General features: G+C 44.9%; 1 protein-coding gene across 5 annotated transcripts in view; it reads right to left on the bottom strand.

Moving 5' to 3' along the window:
• RHBDL3 (rhomboid like 3) overlaps nt 1–27,070 on the bottom strand; it is a 72,178-nt gene that overhangs the window by 19,131 nt on the left and 25,977 nt on the right. For 4 of the 5 annotated variants that reach the window (XM_074922156.1, XM_074922157.1, XM_074922159.1 and 1 more), the window contains 2 exons: nt 14,699–14,857; nt 105–329 (listed from right to left, as the gene is read on the bottom strand). In XM_074922156.1, coding sequence (XP_074778257.1) covers nt 105–329; nt 14,699–14,857 — 384 coding nt within the window. Of the gene's footprint in view, nt 1–104; nt 330–14,698; nt 14,858–18,199; nt 18,334–27,070 lie in introns of those variants that run through there. The other variant, XM_074922158.1, reaches the window with a different exon arrangement.

Here is a 27,070-nt window from a genome sequence, read left to right as displayed (position 1 = left end):
TTGTCTGGGTCTAAACAAGTCCCACTCTAGCCCTTGTTCATGTCCCAGCAAAGCCTGTGGCAGCGTGGGGTGGGCTCCCAGAGAGATGGCATTAAGGTACTTGCCTCTACAATAGTGATGGTGATCATGAACCAGGGTGGAGGGCAGCAGGTATAGCTGTCGTAGTACCACTTGCGGTCTATCTCTCGAGGCAGGGTTTCGTACGCAACATGTCGGATCAGCCTCTGCGAAAGGCTCAGCCCCGTTTCCTCCAGCAGCGCCTTGCTGCACAGCCTCCTGTTCCCCTGAAGGATGGCTTGGCGGAAACTATTCGACCTTTTGTTGCTCATCTGGAAAAAAGGAACAGAAGAAACCATGAGGACAAAGCAAGGCCTGGCACAACCATCCAGGGAGATTAGTGCCAGTTTGGCAGCATCAGATCCAGGCAGGGAAGAGAACCACCACCAGGCTGGAGCTTTAGGAACCAAGTCTCAGGATGATCACAGGATGATCTACACAGTGTGCAAGGAAAACCCGTACAATGGCAATACAGGAGGTCAGGACAGAAGACTGGCAAGGCAGAGCCAGAGGCTGCTGATGCACCTGGCTGAGCTCTCTGGCACATTCTCCAGCCTTCACCATCAGTTACCGTGATCCATATTCCTGTGTTCTTCCCTCAGCTCCTCCTGCTCTATCACACTTCCCTGCACTCACCATCTCTTGGGATAGAAAATTTCTCGAACGTAGCAGCAGGTGCATTCACAGCATGTAACCCTTTTGTTCTGGTCCTTGTTGGCAGGAGGGACAGAGAAAATTATCCCTTTGTGTAAAATAAAACTGCATGAGGAACAGCAACAGAACAACAAACCAAACTGGTGTACAGGCTGTCTTAGCTGCTGAAAACTTGCAAGATGAAAGGATTTATTCTTTTAAAACAGTTATCCTCAGAGGGGGCAGGCTTTGAGATGGTGCAGGCTTTGGAGGATACAGCTAATTTGTATACACTTTATCATCCTATATGCATAGAATTAGCTGTCTATCTTTCTGAGTATACACTTTCCCAATTTGGATGCATAATTAAAGCAATTGCATTTGCAAATTAGGCAGATGGAATTTTATGCCTAGTCTGCTTGAGGAAAAAAAAAAAAAACCAACAACCCACACCCCAGGTCTGAAAGAGCTTGCTCCAAGATTTGGATAGCTGCTAATTAGCCCTGATGTCAAACAAACCTGCTGCATTAGAGTCACTGCCTGTACTGGCTGAATCTTTGGCAGGAAGGCTTAAAAGGCTAACTATGCATAAAGACCACTGTAGTGGGACCTTTTACAATAAAAAGCAGCAAAGCAAATATGACAGCCTGGTCCTTCTTCTGAAAGGACTGATCTCAGAAATCACAGGCATCTTCAGTCTCCCAGAACCAAATAAGAGATGATGTTCAACAGCACTGGCTTCCAGTTGTCTTGGATCACACTGGTTTCAGCTAATATCCCAAAGACAGAAAAGCCCAGAGCTTGTGCTCTCAGAGTGTCCAGGCAGCCAGGTTATTGTTCCAAGCTGGACCAAGCTGCTTAAAACACCATAACCACCGCAGGGAGCCATGTCCTGTTAATCACCAGAGGAAGGCAAAGGGCAATCTGAGGTGAAGACACCGCGACCCATTCCCCCAGCAGCCGCCCATCCCTCCTTAGTCTTCTGTTTGCAGCCTGTCCCTTCAGTGAAGAAATTCACTGACATGACAGCATTGACAGGCAATTGATCTATTTCATGGGTTTTAAAACTGGGGAAAAATTCATTCTTGTTGTTCTTTTTGAGTTGTTTTAGTGAGGAAAAATGTTTACCCTAAAAACTCTTTCCTTTGCTCATTCATAAAACACTTGTAAAAGTCGACTTCTGGCAAAAGAAACAGAAAGGGCAAAGAAGAAAAAAAAAAATCTGTCCACAAATACCTTTCTTCCAGTCTTCTCAAGTCCATCATCCAAAAGCTTTTATGTAAAACTAGGGAAGATGATGGGAAAAAAATGTTGAGGATCTTCTCTTGCATTCAGAAAGTCTGCTCATACTGAAAACCAGTATTTTCATAGAGAAACATCCACCAGGTCTTAGGCTTCCTCAGAATTTGTGAGACTCTTTTGGGTAGATGACAGACATACCTCTGTTTCAAAAGCTACCTTTAGCCACTTAATGACCTCATGGTGTCCACAGAAGAAAGTTTTGCTCTGGGCTAGTTGGGAGCAGCCTGTTGGAGACATACTGTGTATGCTCCCTCGCCGAGTTCATTCTGTTCCCTCTGGCTTCACTTCTCTTGTGGACAAAAGTTCAGACTGAAACTATACATTTGCCTACTACAGATAAAGATAATGGACAGTTGACTGAAGCTGCTGATATGTTTATTCTAACTACAGTGATATTCTTGCCTCCCACCAAAGGGTGGATGATTTTCCCTGCTGCAGAACTTTGGTGGAAAATACAACCATTTCCAGAGTAAACTACAGAAAGTCATCATTCCAGTTCACATCAAGAATGCTGACCAGCCTCAGCAGATGATCACCTCCTCGCTGTAGAGACTTGTGAGAGAGATGGGCAGGAAACTCCAAAGGCTGCTGGCGTTCATGTCTGTGCTAGACTCATGACAGAAATTTCCTTGCATTTGTTCAGCAGAGGATCCTAACACAGGCGCCACTGAGCCCACCTGTTATTGCTGAGCATGGCAAAACGTGACTTGGTCAATTCAGTCACCTGAAATCAGCACAGCCCCGACAGTCCAGTGTCCTGCTCTGCATTACTGGTAAAGAGCCCAAATAACAGCCAGGGCAGTGCAAATTCATCAGCGTGATATTTTCTGAAGGTGTTCTTCAACATACCAAAAACAAAACAGATGGGAAACGTGGTCTTAGTTTTAAGAGCAGGATATTGCAGGATTACTGTGGAAATCACACCTCAGATGAACAAAGCCTCTGGCTCTCCTGGTTAGGTGGGAAGCTGAACCTCACAACACTAAACAGCTTGCCCAAGGCCACACACTGGAGTTAGAAGAATCCAAGTTGCATGACTTCTCTGGTCGCTAGGCTGCACTGCTTTCAAGCCCTTCTGTTCAGCAGAAAGCTCTGCCTTCCTCCTCCAAGAGAGGAAAATAAACCACAGGGCCTTCTACACCCCACATAGAAGTTAAAATGGAAGCTCATGACAACACTATTTCCTTCTAGAATGATGAAAGACAGTCGCAGCTTTGTTCCCTCAACTGTCTGTTCTCACACCCCATTATTTTTACAAGCTGTTCCATATTGGTTGTTTCTGGCCACATGTGGATGATAAAATGCCAAGAGTTATTTAAACTGGTCAAGATAGAAAAACAGTAAATGTTGATATTACAAGAGCAAGGGAAGCCCCTTGCTCTTGTAATATGACAAAATGCTGATAGCTCTCTGGGGAACATATGTGACTGCTGGAGAAAGACCTTGTATGCCTCAACACACACAACCAGGTTATTTCTATGCAATGTGAGGCACTGCCCATTGGTAGGCTCTCTGAAGAACAGGTATGGATGTATCACATCAACTGCACTTGTAAGTAGCAGGCACTGCCTCTTCCTCCAAGTTGAGGAGTTTTTAGTAGACCTCCACAGATACTGTGAGATAGGCACAGAAAAAACACATAAATGTATTAAGAGTCTCTAGGGTTTGTCAACACAAACAAAAGTAAATGCCTGACAAATTATTTATGGCTATCTCAGATACAAGGTCAGGGGATTGAAGTGCCCAGAGATGGAAAATACCTTTGAAGTCAACTTCTTAGGTAGCTGGAATCCTGTCCCAGGATAGAGGTTCTACTGGGGATTCAAATTCATCAGCTCTTAGCAAAGAGGCAACAAGAAAACTGTCTGCAAATTAAATGGAGCAGGTTGTGAACTGCTGCAGTCTTGCAGAACACAGGGAGGTATCCAGCACCAAGTGTGTTCTTCCCAGATTGCAACACACCAGCAGACCCCACGGAAGGAATGTGACTTTCAAGAAGCAAGACACTCCCTGCATCCAACAACAACAGTAGGTGCTGTGTCAGTGGGAGCCAGATTTCAATTTACCCAGAAAATTAATAAGCCTTTGGTACCCATAATTATAACCCTACCTCTTCGGAGTTCTTAGCACTAACTAAACCTCCTGTCACTTCAGGCAAGGACATAAAAATATTTGTCGGGCATCCTTTAGGGCAGAGGATATGGAAAGAAGGTTCAGGTTCCCTCTAAATGTCGTCATTTTGATATGGTTTTACACACAGATGAGGCAGGGATACACAGTGTCAGGCGTTACCATGTGTGCTGAAAAGCCCCCACAATCCACCAGATGTGGATGACTGGATGTACTAAGCACCAGTTAAAATTAGGCCTCTCAGTAAGAAGCTGTCCTGCTGGTCCCCACCTGCAATCGTCGCCCATCACACCAATGAGGAAGTGATCTGCCAAGAGGCAGCAGAGCTGACTGCCAGGGCTCAATCAAACACAACAGTCCTGGGCCTGCTCACATAACCCCACAGGCCTCTGGATCAATCTCAAGCGAGGAGGTGATGGGCATGAGGAAAGACAGAGGATTAAGTCACTACTGCTGCTCTCATCAACTCTTGATGAGGAGCCTAGTTTGTTCCTCAGACTGACTTTGGAAGACTCAAATCTTCCCAAATAGAGAGTCTCACATATGGTCACAATTTGCTGACTTGATTTAGGAATTACATAATATTGATATTTATGAGCCAAGTATTTAATCATCAGCTGAAAGAACACTGGGTCCATTGTTGGCCCGCGCAGGCTCCAGAAGCTCAGGGCAGCCCATCCCACTTCTCTTCATGCAATTGATCTGGGACTTCTTTAATGAGCGTGGTATTAAAGCTGCAGGCAGATGGGTACAGCAAATACTATGTGGAAAGTGAAGGTAGAGGTGGGGAACAAAACATTCCCTGAGTCCTTCATGCCTGCAAAAAGTTATTATGCAGAGAGAAAGAAATTTCTCTTGCAAAACAGCCAAATTGACATGACTGGTAACCATGCACTGCAACCTCTGCCCTTTGGTATTACCATACCAAAACAAAACAAGGCTTAGTGCTACAGCTCTGCTCAAAGGATGGGTTTGATACATCTGTCAGAAAGGAAAATTCTTTCCTACTTAGATCTGAACCTGTCTTCAACACTGAAAATGTCAAAATTTAAGATAAGAGTCTTTACTGTCTAGTGTGGGACAGTGCCAAAGTTTGGTGAAGTACAAAGCCCTGCTTTTGTTCAGCACATATGCCAATCTAGAACTAGTCTCAGATAACCTGCAACTTGCAATGGAAACATTGCAACAGTCCATTCCCACTGGCAGACCAATTTCTCTGTGTTTCTTGGCTGTATGCACTACTGGTGCTGCCTCAGATAATCAACAGCCAAGTCATGTAGCATTTCCCCATCTCCAGTTCCATGGCTTGCATGGGGCACAGTACCCTTTTTACGGTTTTTATTCAACCTCACTTAGGAGGTTTTGAAAAACATGGATTTCTGCCCATTACGTATTGGCATCTTTAAGGCTGGTCTACAGCTATTTTTAAACACATAGAACAGTGTGACAGGCAATACATTCAGCTCTCCAGCTCTGATCCTCCAAGACACAGAACACTAAATCAGAAGTTAGCACAAGCTTTTTAAAAGCCTCTGTCAGCTCCAGTTTTACAACCCACTTTACTTACAAATGCAGCCTCTCCAATCAATTTTGCTTTCAAGATTCACATTTATTTCCTTCCCTCACTCCACACTTCTACAAAATGCTAATGTGAGTAAAGACGGCTTCTCCCAAAATGCATAGCTCAGCATCAAGTTCATCTGTCACAGATGTTCACATCCTCTGAGCCAACCTGGTAGCACTGTTCCAAACAGTATCAAATGGAAAAAAAGCAACTACCAACATCCTGATTTGCTCTGAGGTTTCAAGAAAGCTAGAGGTAGGAGAATCCAAATAAATTGTTCTGGTCATTTCAGGGGTATTCCTTGCCCAAGGTTTTGCCTGGATTCCTATTAAACATGCCAGGCTTAGACCTTCCAACACTTCCATTGGAAATGATAAAACCACATTCAGATTTCAAGGTTAATTGCAAGAACACTGCTTGTAGGACAAGACTAACATTGTGGTTCAAATAATATTGTGTCAAAAGGCAGCAAGTTTGAAACTTCAAACCCCTCAACACCTGTTCCATTTTTCATTGGTGCTGGGAAGGATTCCACAATTGAAAGTAATCCAGATTTAATTTTGTGAAGTAAAATTTAAAAAAAAATCTTTATAACATTTTCCACCCATGTGTATTTTAGATACATACACAATTAAAACAACCATTTAAAGTTGACATATTGCTTCTCAAGTTTCAGCTGTACATGATTGAAAACAGCTGAGGAATTATGGTTAAGGATGGAAATTTCTATGCTAAGTTCCACTTTAATTGGCATAAAGATTATTTGCCAAACTAGTTCACTTGGAAGAAAGTTCTCCCTTCTGCTGCTAGGCTTAGCCAGTATCTAAGGGACTCAGATCAATGTATAAACTGAACAAACTCCAAAAGCAGCTTTTGCATCCCAGTTATTAAGTTTCAAGATACTCAACTGGCCCTATGACATCTTTTTTCCCTCTTCAGGAGATGCATGTAGCACTCAGAACATCAAAAATCAGCATTTTTCTCCAAAATGGGAAGGAAAACGTGAAGGCAGTGTGAGGCACATTTGACAGGAGGGGTATCCAGCTCCTGGAAATGCTCCCTGGAGTAAGAACTTTGAACCTCAGTAAGGGCTTTAACGCCCTGAGAAGTAAGAGATGGTCAAGGACACAATCATGTGACCGCCCTCATCCATCTCTTGAGAAAACCTCCTCCTTACTCATAATATTAGATCAAATACTGAAGAGATTTTCAAACCTTTTTTAATTAAATATTTATTATTATACCTCTGATTAAAGGCCAGGAAGAGAGCTCAGAAATCTCATACTTTCAGCCAAGACAGTGAATCACGGACAGAGGGAACACTTAAAGGGGTGTCCCATTAGAAGCTGAAGGACATCCCTGAGGACTCCAGATGGGAGTCCTCTTGATGCTTGGCAGAGGATCTGCCCTGGTTCAGCAGCGCAGCTAAGTGGAAGCACAGAGGGTAAGAAATGGAGCTATAAAACCTGCAGCTTTGCCTGCAACAAACCTTTCCAGATTAACAAGTTAGAACAAAACAACAAACACTGGACAAAACCACTAGAACTGAATTTCTGAGTTATTCTGTAATAGCCCTTTAATCTTAAAACACTAAGTAGAAAGCGAACAAGGATTTAGCAGGAAAAGGAGATATTAATTTGGGCAAACTTTTGTCTTGCCTGGGGATTCCCCTGAGAATTGGAGATTTAAGCTTTATTGTTTATCCTCCGATGACTCGGGTAATAAAGAATTATATACAGTTCCTGCAAAGCCTTGTTCACCTAAGCATTCTATGCAGGCTGTCAGCTGGTTCAGTAAAGGACATGCAAAGACACTGGAAGTGAAATTTATAGCTACTTTATGACTGTGATACAAAGTACTTCTAAGTACCATCAAAAAAAAACCTCAAGCAAATTGCAGTTTAAAGGACCTCTCTCACCTCTCCCCCACAAGAATACAGTATGTAACTTCTTAAATCTCACTTCCACAAAGATAACAGAACCCTCCTGGTGCTGTTACATACACACTCACAAAGCCAAAAGATAAAATTCAATGTTTTCTCTTTTAAAAAGTTATCTCTCTTCCTAGCTATAGCTCTTCTTTCAGTGTTTCCCCTCATTTTGGTCCAAGCCAGGTTGGAAGAAGTATCCCAAGTAAAAGTGTTACTATTTCAAGCACCGAAACAGCAAAAGGAAGAATTACTCCTCTTTCAAAGCAGGAAGAATCACCATGACAATCTGCAGGCACACAGTGTCCCCACAAGGGACAGAACCAAGCCTTATTTTTATCACTGAAGTGGCTAATAAAAACAAATGTCTTCCAGACACATATTATTGAAAAGTGTCTCAAGCAAAGTATCAGCAGCTACTTTTGAAGCCTTGGAAAGCAATGGAAAAGCAGGCTGGAGTTTGAGAAAGAGGGAATAGAGAGCTAAAAGAACAGCAGGAGGGGTTCAGCACCTTGTAGAACTGGTCTTTCTGACACGGCTGGCTACTGCCTACTAGATCCTGTGCCCAGCTGGAGATATGTCCCTCCTCTGCTCTGTTAAGATAAAACAACGCTGAGAGTTTGGAGAAAAGTCCTTTCACAGACCCAGACAAGGTGAACTTTTCATTTGGTGACTACTGATAGGGAGGGTGTGCTGCTATCCTGCAAAAGGAAAACTAAATCAGAGAAGGTGCTTTAACACCCCCTTTTAGTGGCATAAGCAGCCAGCAGAAGGTCTGCAGAACAACTGCAACACACATGCGACTCTGGGGGGAAAAAATAAAGAAAAATTTTAAAAAAACCCTCTCACAGATGGAAGGGCTTTGCAGCCTCTAAGACAACATGTATTTTAATGGCTACCAGCCTACATGCTGTGCTTTTCACAAAGCAAAGGGGAAATCACTGCTGAGTTCAGAGAGAAAACTGCCATCCCCCTGTGGAACATGGCTGCTAATTCCTAGTTGCACAGGTGAGTTTAAAATCTAATTAAACTTCACTGGTTCTTTAAAGAAAAAGAGAAAAAAACCTCACCACCCACGTCCTGTTACAGCTGATAGGCTGAAGCAGACTCAAGAGAACCCCATTTAATGACACCATCAGCGGCATTTTAAAGGTTTGTATCCTTACCAAATTTCAAGTAATTTGTCTAGAAGGGAAAGTTCCCAACACAACTTCATTAATTCCAAGCACACTAATTCCATACCCATAGGGCTTCAACTCAGGGCTGTGCAAAGGTATTAGCTTGTTCTAAACACATACTTAAGTTTAACCATGCTTAAACTGAGTGCATCTTTAAGTATCTTTCTACACTGCATTAGACTCCTACAAAAGTGTTAAAATTAGAATGGGAATTCATTGTATTGCTGTATTTTCTCTTTAGGATAAGCTATACAATGTTTCTATAGACTGATGAAGCTGTAAAGTTCAAGTCAAGGTCTCCATTGAAGCAGCTCATTTCCCACTTAGAACATTCTAGGACCCATGTTGGACTCACTTTTTTGTTTGTGGATTGTAACACAATCCCCAAGTATTTTATCCCTTCAGCTAGTCCTTCTTGCTCATCAAACTACACAGGCCTACACAGCTGACCCTGTTTGGGACAGTGAAGCTAGCATCCAAATCTTATCCTTTGTCTTTCTACAGCATCCACTAGCACAGACAGACCATAAGACTCAGAGTAATCACTTCTCCTTCACCTCCCATATTTTATCTTGGTTTTATGACTCCTGCAATATTTTGACATAATAACTGCCCCTCTGAACATCCAGCTCAACAGCATATAGCACAAGACAGCCTACCACTAACAGCTAATCATGTTCCAGCCTCTTCCATGAAGTAAGAAACTATTGCAAAGATATCTTCCTCTCACCTTCTCTGATGGCCAACAGACCTGTGTATCTGTCACTCGTGAGGAGGAAGATTAGAGGTTGCAGATTTCTTAGCCTGCATCTACGGTTTTATTTCTTTACCTTGAAGATGCAGGATTTGCAGTCTGGCAGCACACAAAACTAATGGAAATCTTTCTCGGGAGGGTAAAGTGTGCTGGCGCCAGCAAAGTCTGGATTAGGGTGACCTGATTATTGTTACACCGTGCTTAACAAAATGCATGTTGTTCACTGAAAATGAGGTAGAATTAGCTTGTTCCTAGAAGCCAGCAAGGCCAGGGAAAGCAAAGTGGGTGTTAATTCTTGATCTGGAAAACAAAGGATGTGCATTTAATTAGCTAATATATTTCGCCACTACTGAGATGCCACATCAGCCTCAAGTTACTATAAAGCTACAGCTAAACATTTCTGTTGGAAGCAGCGGTGTTTTCTTTTTCTCCAAGTTACATGAACTCTGCCTCAGAGCTTACTAATTCCTTCCAAACATGCTGAAATACTACTGCTTCAGGGAACAGCTTTTGTCCTCAGCTCTTCTAGACCCAACACATCTTCTCAAGCAAAAATGCTCATCAGAAAGCTGGTTCCCCAGCACCTGGCTCTTCTTCTACTGGAGAACTGCCACAGACTTTGCCAAAAATGTGAACCCCGAAAGAGATGCAACTCTTACCTCCTTCCATCTGCTGGAGAAAGACCCAGGAGGCATAGACAGGCTTACACAAGTTTCACAAGAAGTCTTTTGCAGAGCCAGGAACAAAACTTAGGTCCACCTGACTTCCAGTCTTGCCCTTTGAACATGAGATCCGTAGCAGAGACAGAGACACCTTCAGTGTGCGCTAGGGGCACCTCCCAGGGTAGCGCCAGAGGAATGGGGGACAGCCACATTCCCTTCCCCCTCAAGTCCTCCTGTCCGTGATGGCAGGTCCAATCTGCACCACACTGAATGCAATGAGGTCAGCTTTTGCAACACATTTGGTTCAGAAGCGATTTGTAGGCTTGTGCTGGCAAAGAAATCTCGGGACTGCAGAACGGATTTTGCTTTAGCCTCAGCATAAGATGTGATTTACTTTTCTAGCAAAAGCTGCTTTATTAAACATGAGGTCCTGTAAAACTTTTCTTTGTCCAGAGCAAGGCTAGGAATTACCTACCTAGTTTTCACAACAAGAGAATATAAGCTACCACCACAACCTGAACTAGCTCCATATTGCCCCTCCGTCAAGCAAAGTAAGGTCTCAGAAGCTCCACTGCACCTTATTGCCTCTGCTTACATGTCTGAAGAGAAACACATTGAGAGCGTGAGGAAGTGGTAAAGCTATGATTCAGCCTGTCCAAAACAGTAATCCACATTCTCAGGCAGAGAATACAAGGAAGGTTTAGCCAGAGAATAAGAGACTGAGTCTCTCCAGGGCATCACTGGTCTCTGCTCTTTAGCTCTGGTACAGTTCACAGGATATTCTGCGAAGTAGTCCAGGACTGCCAGCAGCAACTGCTGATCGGCAAGGATCCCAGCAAATAACATCTCAATTATAATTACCTCCTGCTTGTCTCCTCTCTAAAAGTAGCAAAGTTAGTTAAACAGCTTTGTTCATTATCTCCTCCTGTGGCCTATGCTGTTCATAACCAGAATTTTCCCATTTTAGCGCCTCTCTTCATGACATAGAAAAGCAACCAGACAACAAATATGCACAAAATGGCTCCACTTGTACAAGAAACACTTGTTATTCTGCACTGCCTCAGACACAGGATAAGATATCCCACCTGAAACTGCTTTCTCCCATTCTTTCAAGCCCTAGTGTAGAAACAGAAATGGATACAATTGCAGCACTGTGTTTTACACCTACATGAGATAAACCTCATACAAACAGAGGAGAAATCATTCCCAACGAGTTGCCTATCCAATTTTTTTTCCCTTCTGTTTTGCAGATCACACCAGCAGCCTTCACCTTCCCTGAATTTATTCATTACTCAAATTATTTACTGAGCGATTTCAAAGGTCTATTCTCATCCTGTAAAACTTTCAATTTCAGAAACTTAAGTTGCTTTGCTGAGTTGAGGACAGGCGTACGTTTTATGTGGGTCTCCTTAAGGTGAGAAGTCCTAGAATTACATTTTTGGTGCATCTATAACTTCACAATACGCTTTGAACATTGGGAGATAACACAGTTCTGCTCAACAGCAGTCCTTTAGTTGGGGATCACAGTATCTGAGAGTGCAGGCAGAGTTCTTGGTGCTCATGATGATGTTGGAGCATATGGGTGCGAGCAATTTTTTACTGCCCTCTCTGGGACATCCAATATCCTGGAGGAAACAAAGTGTCAATACTACTGCTCTGTGAGGTTTATGGCCTGTAGTGCCCCTTGGAAACAATAATTTAATGGAGTTACAGCGGCTTCTGTGGTCATTAATAGCATCTCTCAGCATCAGACTCTCTAGCAGGTAGCCAAGCACCCTGAAGAATAAGCAGCATCACATTCTGTCACACTTCCAGGGAACCTGGCAAAGATGTAGGGTTCTACAAGGCTGAAAAAAGGGAAGACCCTCCCTGCTCGATTTTTATCAGCATCAGCAAAGCTGACAGAAAAACCAGAAAGGACATCATATCCCAGGACCTGCCATTGAAGACAGAGTTCTCTTGATGCCCAGTGGTTAAACCCTACCTCCTGCTGGGTTCTGTGAGACAGCACATATTTCTATATTGGTTTTGGCTAGGATAGAGTTAATTTTTTTATCATAGCAGCTTGAGCAGGCAGCTCATCTGCTCCTTTCATCTCCATGCTTGGAAAGAAACCAGCAGTGCTGCTTGTGGGACATACACACACAGAGGAGTCTCCTTCCTTCCACACCTCTGCTTTAACAACTGCACTGTAATGTATCTTTGATACCCAGCCCCACTCCTCCCCTCAAGGCCTCTCCTGTGGCCAGAGCATTATTAATGTAGTTTTACCTCTCAAAGTTTCAGTACCTTGGACATGTTTGGGAGGCCATGAGGTTCTCTGATCATGTCAGAGTATTTGTTCATGAATAGTGATGGAGAAAAGAAAAACCACACCCACAGAGGCATGCTTGTAAAATCTCTGTGGATCTAGTAAAAGGTCAGCCTTTCCCTTCCCCACATCCAGCACGATCATTTTTGGGAACAGATCAATTCTTGCTAAACTACTGAAGCAGTCAAATTAACCTGAGCAAAAAAGAGATGGCTGATGATCATCAAGCACAAGCATGCACTTAAAACACCAGCACACATAGTTTCCAGGACTGACGGCTATAAAGGAAAGGAAATCACTTATTTCACAGTGATTCTGTGTCACCTGTGGTGTCTTTTTTCATCAGGAAGTTCACAAGACAGGTTTGGGATCAGGAAACTAGGGAAAGGAGGAGCCCTAAAAAGTTAGGAGGTTGGAAATCAATGGCAGCCAGAGGAGGAGTGAGGAGATGCCATTTGTAAGTAGTTTAATGTTCTGGCATTGCATTGCCTATCGATTAGAAAGCGAAAAAAATGCAGATGAGGATAGAGGGACTGATGACAGAAAAATCAATTACTTCTTTACAGGAGTCATTCAATAGTAGTGAAGGAAATTGGCCGTTTTGCAGAAATCACATCAGGTGGGTGTGAGCTGGCACAATCTCCTATTCCCTAAAGGAGGAGGATGTCCAAGCCTTTCACCTCCCACCTGCCTCTCATTAGCTTGTGCTGCTCCAGAGCTCAGTGGAGCGAGGAGAGAAGGAAAAAGCCCAGTTGTATTCCTGAGCCTGTTGCCAATGTGTTGGCTGGCCCTAGGCCATCATTCCTGTAAAAGATATTAGATGATACCTCTCCCTGCTACCTAAGTGTTGTGCAGCTCAATTAGCAAACGCTTGCATTTGAATACACCAAACTGTAGAACAAGCAGCTGTTACTATAAATACACTGCTGATCACAGAGTACCACTGACCACACCGTTTATTAAGCTGGAGCTGAGGAAAACCTCACACTCACTGATCTACTTAATAGTTCCTACATTTATTCTACTGCGTACCTAAACGCATGCAAGGGGCTAACAAAACTGCTTGATTAGATACAGCAGGTCTATGTCATTGCATCACAGTAATTTCATCTTCACTGCCCATGGCCTGACTGAGGTTGTGAGCAGGATGCCTGACAGCTGTGCCCTGTTACACTTTCCTGATTAATGTGAAAACAGGACATACAGAAGACACTTTCTTTCTAAACCAAGAACACATGCATGAATGATCATAACGAATGGAGAGATCAGATTCCCATGCTGACTGCAGGAACACACAGAAATGCAAATTACTATACTCTGCATCAAGAACACATCCAGCTTTCCAGCAAAACCTTAGAGACCATCACTGACTTTCCTTGCTTATTGACTTTGTCACCCAGATTGCTCTTACTGCTGCACTAAACTTGCTGGGACTCCAGTGGGGAATGACAGAGCAAGAACAGAGCAAAGCCCCTGGCATGGCCACTGTTCAAGACACCTATCTTGCAAACATTTCTAGGCCATCCTGGGCATCTAACAACACATGTCTACATCTGTATAGACTTGCCAAACTGCCTTGACAAGAAACAGAGATCCCTTCACTAATTGACTCATTAGTAGAGATAGAGAGGCAGTCAGATCATGACTCATGCAGTCTGAGACATCTCACCTGGGAGAAAATGAACATGACCTAGAAACACTTTATCCCTGTTGCTGTTGATGCCTACAGGAGTGCAATATGACTCCACCCAGCAAGTCAACACAACATTATCTATATATTTTGTCTGGAAGTGGTGAAATCTCTAGATAAAATAGAGACATCCAGACTGACAGACCTCTGCTTGCAAACAAATGGCTTCTTACAACAGCTACCCACTGATAATGAGAGCGAAAGCCTTTAAACTAGCAGCAGCCACTGCTTCATGCTCCTTTTAGCTCCCAGTTTCTTCCCATACAAACTTGTTTCTCTAGAAAAATCAGCATCAACTTGACTCTTGGTTCAAGAGTTCAGTCACCACTGAACGCTTCAGCAAGCCCATGCAGAGTGGGATGCAGGGATACAGCAAACACTGGTGTTGATAGACGGGAGGGAGAGAGAGAGAGAGAAAGAGAGTGTCTCTCAACAGTCAATGTTTTAAGCAGAGTCAAGGACTCACAGGCCCTGCCAGGAGAGCACTCACCAGGTTGACGAAGTCCTGGTAGCAGATCCTCCCCTCAGAGTTGCTGTCTGCCAGGGCCAGCAAGACCTCCAGCTTGTGGGGGTCCAACTCCGAGCCGTGTCTCTGGAGAAGGGTGCGAAACTTCTCAGTGCTGATGTAGCCGGTGTTGTCGGGGTCGAACTGGGATAGGAGGGGAAAGTGCTAGAATTAACCATTCCACATTACACACAACTCTGCCCTCCTATGCATTCACCACCTGCAGCAGACCCACAGGGAGCCCAGGGGCTGCTCTAGGCTTTGGTGATGCAATGCCCTGCAATCACCCCGTCTCCAGCTTCCCTGCACGGCCCAGGGACTCCAAAGCATCCTGCTGCAGAGAGGGTGAACCCAGGCATCATCACCCACACCATCACCCTGTCTCCACCCAAGCTTCAGCTAAGTCAGCTCCCTTCATCTTTCTTCCCTCTGCATCATCATTTATCTTGGCTATTTTATATCACTCTTTTATCAGGACTCTTGAGAAAATCAGAGATGCAGTCTGTGAGATAAAACATACTGAAATCAGTTTTACTCATGTATTTCCTAACCCAATTGCAACAGAAGAATATGCTGTCCCTCCTCAAACCCCTTCTGTGCTCAGTGTTTCTGACAGTCACCTTTCCAGATCACGTCTACAGATGCCTTCAAAGTGATAAATGCTTTTACTGCTGAAGAGCTCTCTATTTTTACGATGAATTGAAAAAAGTCTTTAGATAGGGAGAAAAGCAGATGAACGCGATGTCAAACTAAAAGTGACAAGGCAGCCAATGCTGTTTTCAGAACGTAAACCAGAGTCATTAGAAGGAAAGTCTCAGGTGAGATTTGGAGTGAATCCCACTCTGACCAAAAGCATCAGTGTTTTCCTTCAGACTAGGTGGTGAATCTCCTAAAAATGCCATTGACCAAAGAGAGACAGCTTTGCAAGGCTGTTCAAACTTAAGACTGCTTCCAGCAGGCCTCTAGCCCATGCTGAGCTCCCCAGGGCACTCTGGGGGGGCTGCCAGCTCACAGGCAGGCACACCCTCAGCCCCAACAAAGCCAGTGCTGGCACCATGCCGAGCACGTTTCTTTTGTGCTTTGAAAACTAGTGGACGCAAGCTGCCAGACCAGCCTGCACTAGCTGTGTTGGAGTCTGATCTCCGCCAGCTCTCTGTTGCTGGGAGATTTGCCTTTGATTTCCCAAACTTGGCTGTGAGGACCCTGGTTCTCAGTGGCCTCCTTTTGTAGATAATGATATCAAGCTTGTTGGCTGGATTGAATGGCTGTCAAGGGGCAGGGTGGTCAGGAGGGAGTCTTTTCATGGAAACATTTGGGACATAAAAGGCCTTGGCAGAGCCAAAAAGGTCCTGACAATCCTCACTCTTTCCTAATGGAGAACAAAAGCTGAACAGGCGCCGGGCCTTTGAGCAGACACAGCAGAGTAAAGGCTGCCTTGGCAAGGGAGGAGGTGAGAAGGGGGATGTGGCAGAGGATACAGCCTGCCAGTGGCAGGGCTGGCTCTGCTCTGCAGCAAGCAGAGAGGCTATAAAACAGAGCAACCTCAGGCACGGGCAGCTTCTTTGATGACACAGTGCCCACACGTGAAGATCTGGCTCTGTGTCCTTCTGGCCTGAGCACCTTCATCCAGCTGCTCCTGGGGACTCTGCTACCACTGGTGGCTTTGTTGAGAACAGCTGTCTAACCTGAGGGGAGATCACAGCCCCTTGCTGGAGCAGGCCTGGTCTGCTATTCTGTCAAAGCAGCAGCCCCTCTGTGAGGAAGCTGCTGGGGCAAATGGATTACACAAAACAAGACAAACTAAGTGACCTGTGATGACTCAGAGCTGGGCACTCTCCCCCTGCCCTCTGCCAAGGGTTGTTCTGTCCTTCAAGGTGGCCTGGATGTACCTTCCTGACAGCTGGCACTCAGAGCCAAAGGTGGATTTCATCAGCTGTTTACAGTTAAACAAGGGCTTAATATTAATCCCTGGAGAAGTTTAGCTCCCCTACTCCAGCCCACTCTGATGCTTTGAGTTAACAGATCAAATTCTAAAACCAGTCCCAAAATCAGGGCTTCTGCATGCAGGCTCAGCTCTGATGCTTTTTGGCTCTTGCTGGGACTCCCAAATCAGCCTCAGTTTGTAGTGTCCAATCCCAAAGGCACAGATACCCAGGAAATAAAGTATTATTAGCATAATACCTGAGATGACCTCTCTCAAGGGGAATTTGCAGAAGCTGGGAGATGAGTCATTCAGTGAATGGATCTAACACCTGCAATCCCATAGATACTGCTGTGTTTATTCTTGTTTCTTGAAAACATTTGACCTAACCAACATCTTACTTAACTGCACCACTTTAACTATATCTTGGCATTTAAGATGTCAGAACCTATCTTGTCTAGGACAAAACCATTTGCTCCTTGAAGGCTTAAATACCTCCTACTTTGAGGGCCAGTGAGTGAAGCCTGGGACTCTCCCCATGCTGTGTGCTCGTTGTTTGACTTTGTAGGAAAGACCAACAGCCACAGACAAGGGGAACGTGGCTATTCCTTCAAAGGGCAGGAGAGCGAGCTGAAGCACAGAGGCTCACAAAGCAAAACAGAGCTGCTCAGATCACAAACCACTGTTCTTCCCAGACTGTTCTGTTTTAAAGCATTCCAGACAGAAACATTTTGTAACCAAGAACAGAAATTACACAACCACTTCAGAGCTTCGACCCAGCCCACAAGGACATACTAACGACTCCAGACTCACTAGAGCAAGAGCAGATACTCCTCGTCACTCAGGATGGTACTGCCCATACCTGTTAGCATCCCTAGATTTGGAAAGCCAGGCTGCTGGCATTCCAAATGGACGGACAGCTGAAGCCTGTCTGGTAGCTATGAACAGCTCCAAGGATGCTTCTTTCTCACACCGATAGGCACCAGCATTCCTCCTTTAGCTCACTGTTTTGCTGCTTGTCCCACCAAAATCAAAGCAGCGGCAGAAGGTAGCTAGTATTTTCAGTACTGTAAATGTGCTAGAAAGCCTGTTCTCCTCTTTCATGTTACTATGTATAATTTTCTTTTGGCACTAAGCTAATGATACTAATTAGATATAGGTTTGAATTAAAACAGTGGATCTGAACAGCATGGAAGAGTAACAGGTGAGCAATGAACAACTGGTATCTGAACTAAAAAAGGCCTGCCTCAGAGCAGGACCAGACTGCTGCTTACACAACCTGGAGCAGAATGTTTTACTGTAAACCCCAGCTGTAAGGGAGTTCTCTTATTTATGTTTAAACAATTTGTTTCAGCATACGAAAATCTCATCTGTCACCACGGCACTCAAAATCCACCCCAACATTTCAAACTGCCCCAAACCCTGTTTCTAATATTGCAGCTAGCCACAAAAATCCAGGAGTTGAGCTGGTCCTATAGAACATGTGTCCCCACACATGGCAAAATCAACATGTGTTGGCACACTCAAAACACTTGGGTCCACCAATTATAAAAGAGGCAACTGACCTTTGCTAGACGCTTCATGTATTTATCCATGATGATCTCGTTAAGTGCCAGTTTTCCCACAAGCCCAGCCGAGCACCTTTGTCTCAGGGAGAGGACAGACGATGTCTGGCAGCCAGCAGCAGGGCTGTGCTGAGCCCCAGGTCCAGCCCCACAGGGAGTGCTCCCCAGGCAAAGCCTCCCAGCAGCTAAGTCAGCACAGCGCCTTCCTTCAGTGTAGTTACTGCTGCCTCTGCCCATCTACTTGGGCAGACAAGTGCAACACAACGGGTGCAGGGATGAGGAAGGCTATTTGCCCCCCCTCACCCCTCCCAAACAATAGGACACTAACGGCAATTTCATGCAACGTTGCCTCTGCATTTCAATGACAATCACCCTTAACTCCCTCGATCCTCAACCAGGCTCTTAAGCAAAAACGTAAATATGTTAATAACCGTAGCAGCCATCTGACCCAGGATCTTAATTCCCTGGCCCAAAACAAGCTATATTTTCCTATTTCTTCCTTATTTTAGAGCCGACACACCATAAACTGAAGGCCTCACAGCAAAACTACAAAACAAAAATAAAGGGGGGTGGCCCTGCAAATTCTGATGGAAATAGGAAATATAGAGAAAATAAAATGAAATCTTGAATTGTTCCTCTTTTTAATTAAAGACACATCAGCCACGGCTGAGTGAGCAAGTAGGGTGGAGGCTGGTGCTGCAGACAGACAATGGGTATCTTGGGAAAACGCAGACATTTCACGTAGCGCAGCCAGCTGCTCCTCTCCCCCATGGCAAACGGCCCTCTGGGGCATCAGAGCAGCTGGAGAGTCAACAGCTGAACTGGGCACAACATGAGGAGCCTCGGCTGGCTTTAGGATTGTAGATCTGTTGCAGGAACAGAATTTCCTACCATCCGTGGTTTCACCATTGAGGGGCTTTGTCTGGGCATCACCCAAGCCATAAGTTGTCTTCACAATGGGCAAGGCTCCAGATGACTTCATCTAAACTGGAAGTTGGCTTTGAGCTGGATCAGTCCCTTCAAAATCTGAACCATTCTATGGTCCGGTGGTATCTTCACTTCTGGGAGACATTTGCCCGGCAGTCAGACCTCCTGGCACTGACCCCAGCTCTGCTCCAGACTAAGAGGTAGATTCTGGAAATAAATTGCCCTGAGCTTCCCCTCCAATTATACAGCAATGACAACTCCTGCCTTATTGCCCGCCAGAAGGGAGCTATCGATAGCAGGCCTGCTTTCTTGTTCACGTGTAGGCCCTTTCTCGCCAGAAAGGGGGAGTCAATCACACACAAAATCTGTTCATGTCCAAAGGTTTCAGAAACCACTCTGAGCTTTGTTGGATTTGAACTCAGCCCATTAGATGGCATTGTCTGCAATCTAGGGATGCTAACTAGCTTTGGAAACAACCAGACTATCTCTAGCCTCAAGGGCCATGCCAGAGTTACATCAAGAGTCTTCAAGTCAATACATGGAATTGACAGACTCCAAGTTGAAACTGTGAAGAGACATTTAAGACAGGCATTCAAACTCTCCTCAGGATAGTCACACATTTTACCAGAGCCCATTCTCTACCTTTCTACAGTCTCTGGGGTCATGCTCTGAGTTGGTGAGAGGGGGTTTGTTGTTTGTAGGGGTTTTTTTTTAAAAAAAAAACAACAATATGACAACAGTGTATGTAGCATTTGCTGCTTTGATGAAGATTAAAGGAATGACAAGGCAGAAGATGAAAGTCTGCCTTATAATCCAAATGAGAGAGCAAAAAGCAGGGGCTGTTTTAACAGGAGTTTCATCACTGCCTGGTGGTGATGATCTTCTGAGCAGCTTAACGATCCTGCTCTCTATTCCAGTGGTGGGAGGCGCATGTGAGAGGAGAAACCCTGACCCATAAGAAAGGAAGACCAGTCAAAAGTAGATGCATATCCCTCCACCTTGAAATCTACCTTCTCACCATTAGAAGTCACCTGACCTGAGTTGCCTGAACATGTGTGGTAAAACATTAGCACTGGCTTCAGTGATGCACACTCTTCCCCTGTAAATAATGAATTTCTCCACCACTGCCCAGACAATATAAAGTGCTTAAGGGCTATCCAGCAGTGCTTTTAGCGCATGTTAGATTGCTTTGACCTGAGGTGAACCCGAGGGCTGAAATCATCACCCAGCTCTCAAAAGCCAGATTGCATTTAAGCATGGAGGACAGATATACCCTCACTAACTCACCAAGCAGGGCCCACAGAGAGACCCCCTCCCCAGAAAGCTGCAGTGAGAGAGCACAGAGCTACCCAGCTCAGCATTCACTGAGCCCATCACCTGGATTCAGGTGTCTCTCTGCATGAGCACATGGCAAAGTGGAGATGATGGGAGAAGGGATAAGAAGATTCCCTTTTCCTTGAAGAGCAGAGTAGCTTGAAGTACCAGGTTCATCAGCTAGCTGACCAATCTGTAGAGGCATTTCTGTGCTAATTTACTTCTACTGTCTTAGGTGCAAAGACAAGGGAGGGACTACATTGCTACCATCTGTTGTAACCTTCTGCAAAAACACTTCAACTGAACAGACACTGGAAGCACAGATTCAAAATGAACGGGAGAATAAAAAGATTCAGGAGTGCACCACTGCTCAGTTGTTGGGCAAACAGAAAAGAGGGCTCTCGGAGCAGGTTCGATTCTTGGTATTGCCAAGATTTCTGGAGTGAGCCCAGGTTCCTCTTGTAGTGCCTTGACTTTCCCATCTACAAGGCACAAGCAACACACCTCTGCTGTATGATCCAGCACAGTGAGGGCTGTGGAGTGCTTACAGAGCATGACTGGATAATGGCTGCAATGGCAAAGGACAATTAGCAAGCCACAAGGCCAAGCAGCACAGGGAGAATATGAACTGGCCTTCCACCAAGGTTTCATGTGTAGGAACATATCAAACTTTCCAAAGCCGATGGCAGCTGGACACCACACTGAACTCCTTGACTCCACAGAAGTTCAGATCCCTGGTCCAAGCCACCACAGGCCAAACAAATCCTGCATTCAGAAATCCCAGGAATTTCTGACTCACAGCTTGCTGGGGAAGCATATTATGCTCAGCCAGGTACCCAAATTCATGTCTCTGTCTCCACACGTTTTTACAAATGCAATTCTCTCCCCTATCCTTCCTCTGCCTGTGGGTTTTTTGCTACAAGTCCTTGCTGAGACACTAAGAAAAGATAGAGTTGAGATGCACTCACAGGAACTGTTGAGCTAGCTTTCAGTCCACTGTCACCTCGATGACCCACCGCTCTGAGCGATCCCACCACGTCTCTCCAGATCAGCCTCCTGGCAGAACACTCACAGGAATCAGCCTCCAGTCTCAGCTGAGGAATTACACACAGTGTTCAAGCCACCCAGAACTAAATTATTCAAAATATGCCACTGTGCTGGCTTTGAAACCAAAGCCACTCCCCAGGAAGAAGACAGAGTAAATAGAAGCTCCATTACCAGCAGCACTGACAAGGAAGGAGATGCAGCACTGAAAGTGAGGGAGATAATTACGTGATTAACGAGACAGCACGGATGGCAGGAGGTGCCCTCCATTATGCCACAAGGCTTAATGCAAAGAGACATGTTTATAGACTGAGCCTTCTCCAGCTCTGCTTCTTCCTGTTTTATTATTTATGTAAGTGCATTAAGACTAATGGAAAGAAGCTGAGGCACTCTAAAAAGTGGTGAGGTTTTTTTGGTGGAAATATAATTTTAAATCCTGATCCAGCACTGGGCACCTTGCACATTCTGCTGGATAGATGCCCTCAGCTGCAGCAAAAGGCTGGGCAGGTGACAGCCCAGACTGGAGAGTCACGTACCCTACATCTCCAGCCCAGCTCTGGTGCTGACTATCTGCACATTTCTGAGACTGTGGACAAGGTGAAGCCTAGAAGGGATCACCTAATTACTGCCATGACCAAACCCACCCTAACAGTTAAAACCTATTCTTAAATCCTTAGGCAAGAGATTTAACTCTCTTTCCAGAGCTGCTTGTCAGCACTGGCCCAGACATTGTTATATGTACAAATGCCCAATCTTTTGAATTGCTCTCTCATTTGAATTCCTCTAGTTTTTAGGGCTCCACAATCTCCCAAAACAATGAGTTCTGCAGTCTAACTAAAATAAAACCCTCTTTTCATCTGGATGGTGTAAGGCCTTGAATATCAAAAGCTGAAAACAGCAATATCCATACTACCATGAAACACAATATTCTCATTCACCACCACATAATTATTGTTTATGTCTTTTTAGTCATGTCTTACTGGAGAATCTCAAAGCCCTGTATCAATATTAATTACAACTCTCAGGGCTTCTACACTATGAGAGGACATAATGTGTAAGCCACTTCATTCAGAGCTGAAATGAAATACACTCTGGGTGGGATGCTGCCATGTGTTTGGACTATGAACTCAGTAGAAGGCATAGCATGTAGTCAGCCTCACAGCCGGGACACAGACAGGCTCTAATCACTACTGCTCCAAGGAAATTAAAGAAAAAAAACCAAACTCAACACACAACAGTCAGAAGAGCTGTTCAGCTGGGGCTGTATTTCAGGCCAAGTTCCTGCAGTCAGATCCCTGCTTGCCCCCAGGTTAACTAAATGTACACAAGCATTTCTGTAAAATTTGCTGCTATTGACAATGTCTCCTGTCACAGCAGCGTCTCTGCTGGTACAGATGAGCCTTCTCATTCAAAACAGGGTTTTGGTCTGATACTATCTGGAAAAAGTAGCATAGGTCATACCAGCGCAAAAGAGTCAGGAGTAGCTGAAATGCTTCTGTTCTGTATAAGGACAAAAGCCCAATGAATGATCTCTATCATATGATGATGATACACTTTCTGACCCAGCAGTAACACTGGAGAATGTTACACAGCAACTGCTAAAGTTAGACAGTTTTGAATCAGCAGGTCAAGGTAACTTTCATCCAAAAGATTTTAAAAAAACGGTACTAATAATGATTTTCTGCAAGTCTGGGAACACTGAAGGAACACCAAGATCTGCTTTTTACCTTTCTTCCAGCTCTGAATCAGCAATGCAGCACCTCCAACCATGGCTCCAAAACTCCTGTCCAAACATGGTGACAGGCACCCACACCGCTCCCAAAACTGCAGGGCTGTGACAAGAATTTAATGGGACAAAGCAGGTCTGTTGGCCTAATAGCAATCCACAGCAAATGAACAGATGATTGATATTGAGCAATACATAACTGAAAGAGGACTGGTCTAATATCAGTCAGAATAGGCTACAGAAAATAGATTATGTTCAGCTGATATTATTGGGATGAGAATACAAACTTGGCACAAATCATAAAACAAGATTGCTGGTATAACTGATTTCTGCAGGGCATCTGACATCACCGGACAACCCTCCGTTTGAGGACTTACTGTGACACAAACTCAGGCTGTCACACATCCAACGTGCTAAAGTCTGGTTATTTGACAGGTCACAAAAATAAAACTAAGCTTGAGAGCTACCATCACATGGAGATGCCACTAATGGGGACCCAGGAGAATTCATTCTTGCCCCTACAGAATTATCATTAGTGACTTAGGAGAAAGCATAAGTCCGCATCATGCTCCCCGATGAGCTAAAGCAGCAAGTTACTAAGCATGAGCTGGGTCTTCTGATAAAGCTGGGTGCTTGCAAACAATACATATAACAGTAAAAACAAATAGGAAGGCATATGGCCAGGAGCCAAGAATGCCAGCCAGCTTACAGAATGGGGAATGCCATTTTCAGAACCAGCCACTCAGGGGAAAAAAAAAAAAAGCCTTTATTTGTTACACTGAGCACTCTCAAGGTAACACTGCCTTCAAAAAAAGGAAACGTGACCTGCAGGTTTGTAAATGAGGTGACATTACTTCTTCATTTGGCGTTTAGTTACTGATATAGTCTGACTGGCTCCACTGACAGGCTCAATTCATTAGCTTGTGAAAGGGAAGGTTAAGCAATGACTTGATCACTGTCCAGAAGAACCACAAAGGGAACAGAAATTTGGCAGTAGAGGATTCTCCACTATGACAAAGGTATTATCACATCTAGGGGCTAGAGGTCAAAACTGGCAGCTTTAAATTAGATAAGTTGATTATTTTTACTATTAACAAGTGAAATGTCTCATTAACTTCACCAGAGGTTTTACAATTGAATTGCAAGTTCTTCTAGGAGAAGAGCTATAGCCCACGTCAAGCAGAAGACCACTCAAAATCTTCTGGCCCTCGTTATGAGCGACTAGGCAATCCCAGCAGTTCCCTTCTGACCTGACTGCAAGCTGTTACAGCTCAGAAAAACTTAAGCCAAACAGATGCATTTAAAGCTTCAGCTAACAACTGCCATAACATACACATAACCAGAATGACCCACCTATACCGGAATTATAGAACAACCACAGAGCAAAATTCCTACTAAACAGACTGGGAAACATATTTAACTCATACTGATTTTACATCTGGCTTTGCTCAGTCATGGGGACTAGCAGCTACCAAAGAAACTCCTCTGCTTCCCAAGCTAAACTGGAGCAGAAGATAATGTCAGTCCCGTGAAAAGGAGACAGAGGTATTGCGTGATTCCCTGCAATGCCTTGTAGGCACCTGGCATTCCACTACAATGACACAACCATCTCAGAAGTACTCCAGACAGGCTGGTTCCAAATGGAACCTAGAGCTGGGAGTAGTAATTACTACTCTAACCTCTACCATTTAAACACTTCAGAGCAAGCGATCCTTGCTTGCATCTTTCCAGGGTGATCACAGGGGTTACAACTGCAGTAAGGAGCCAGACTGCCGGAAGCTGCACCAGTTCACATTGTTTCTTAGGAGATATATCCAAATCAGTCCTGGATGACACCCAGACTGCAGGTTCCCTGCATGGAGGACTGCAAGGGTAAGATCTGCAGTGTTTGCACTTTCCCAGTGTCTGCTGTGTCAAATATACTTTGGTTTAAGGGTAGAAGAGATTTGTCCAAGTGCCAAAGCTGCGCAACCACAAATCAGAAAAATCAAACTGCTTTTTTGGCTTCTTATATGCTCTTACTGGATAGGAGGGACAAATGCAAGGCAAGACACAATGTTTCCAGAGTTCTCTTTGCCATAGTTTTCAAATAGACACAAAATGCACGTGAAGTTTTAAAGCAAATCATGATTTAATAAAGACTCCACAACAGGAATGCAACTAACTTCATAGAAGAAGGACTGTCCCTGCAGGTTCCCAGCCCAAGCCTTGTGGCTGGAGCAGAGCAGTTCTCCCTGCAAGCAACCAAACGCAGCGCTGGCCTGTGGCTAGCTGTGCCCAGCAAGGTGTAGTGTTTCTGTGGGGCCCAAACATGGTGCACAGGGCATCTCTTTTACACACTCACCAGCCTGACAACAAACTGTACCACAGCATGGTTTGAAATCCCTCTTTTAGTCAGTTACTTGGGGAAAGGCTCCTTCTCACAACATTAAGTCCTCACAGAGCCTGGCCCTGCCTCAGCCCTACCAAGGCTCCTTGCTGGCTCAGGAGACAGCAGAAGACAGTCCCTTCGCAGCCTCCCACACAGCAGAGCCCTCGTCCTGTCAGTTAAACCTGCACTCACTCAGAGCCTCTCTCCTCTCCTCCCTCCACCTCATTTCTGCCTCCTTGACTGACCTAATCAGATTTCTCATGTGTGCAGGGCTCGCACACGCTTTAAAGAGCACCTGCTTCCTCTGACAAGCCTGTGCACTCTTCCCAAGCTCTAATATTCCCCTTTTACTTGAACAGACTGGCTTGAATGCAGTTTAACCATTCAAAGCTGAAGCCCCCATGGGCACCCAGAAGCAAGCAGACCTCCCACACTGCAGCCAAGAGACCTGCTCCTTCACTAGGACAGGGTGATGTCTGCACGCTGCCGGCGGGGCTGTGAGCTGTAGGGGACCAGGCACACAGCAGGCTGGCTGATCTTTGGCAGAGGCCTGTGGTCCATATTTGCCCTATCTGCATAACAAGCACAGGGTTGTGGCTGCATTAAGAAACAACAAGCCCTGGCTACTGCAATTCACAATCTCTATTACTGGGGTGACACAACACACACTTAAGTGCAGAGATAGCTTTCCAAAACTGTTATGACCTCAAAGCAGATGATTAGAAGAAGGAAGCAGAGAAGGCACAGGCAACAACCATCATTAGAGAGACAGCATAATTAAGAGCATGCATGTTACGCTCCTCAGTAATGAGGAAATCAAAACAACCCCCCAAAGAGACACCTGAGAGCTGGAAACAAAAGGGAAACAAGCCAGGAGAGAGAGACACAAAGACCAGACTGAAAAGGAAGGTTAGGAAACGGCAATACTCTTCATTCATTATGCTGTATCTCTGGGGAGCAGGAAATAAAGGGGGGTGGGGGAAATCTTCTCACCTTCAAGGTAACTAGAGAGTCTAATCCACCCAAAACAATCCCACCTGGCTTCCACTGGGGATTAATTAGCCCATCAAGTGGGGCCAACTTCTAGCAGAGCATCCTCATGGAGCACACTGCAGGCTGCTGCACCTCGGACGGTCACGGAGAAGGGAGTGCATAGACTCAACAGGAGGACTGGGGAAGGGGCAGGAGGAGAGGGCAGCCCAGACTGGCTGAGAGGAAGCCCGGATGAATGGAAAAAAGCAAGCAGGGAGGTGAATGAGCAAGAGGTGATGAATGGTAGGGAGGGCATGGAAGTTTTACACAGGGCAGAGAGCAAAGACAGACCTGAATGGGGAAGACTGAAAGATGCCGCTTGAATGGAAGGCGAAAGAGGGAGGAGAAATGAGGCAGAGAGAGAGCCGAGCAGCACAAAGTGAAATAGTGCAGGCAGAATAGCTTCCCACATGGACTTGACAAGGCCTTAGAGAGAGAGAGGCAAGTAACACAGCAT

This window comes from Athene noctua, chromosome 18 (assembly GCF_965140245.1).
Source record: "Athene noctua chromosome 18, bAthNoc1.hap1.1, whole genome shotgun sequence".
NCBI lineage: Eukaryota > Metazoa > Chordata > Aves > Strigiformes > Strigidae > Athene > Athene noctua.
This window is presented reverse-complemented; position numbering and strand designations above follow the sequence as displayed.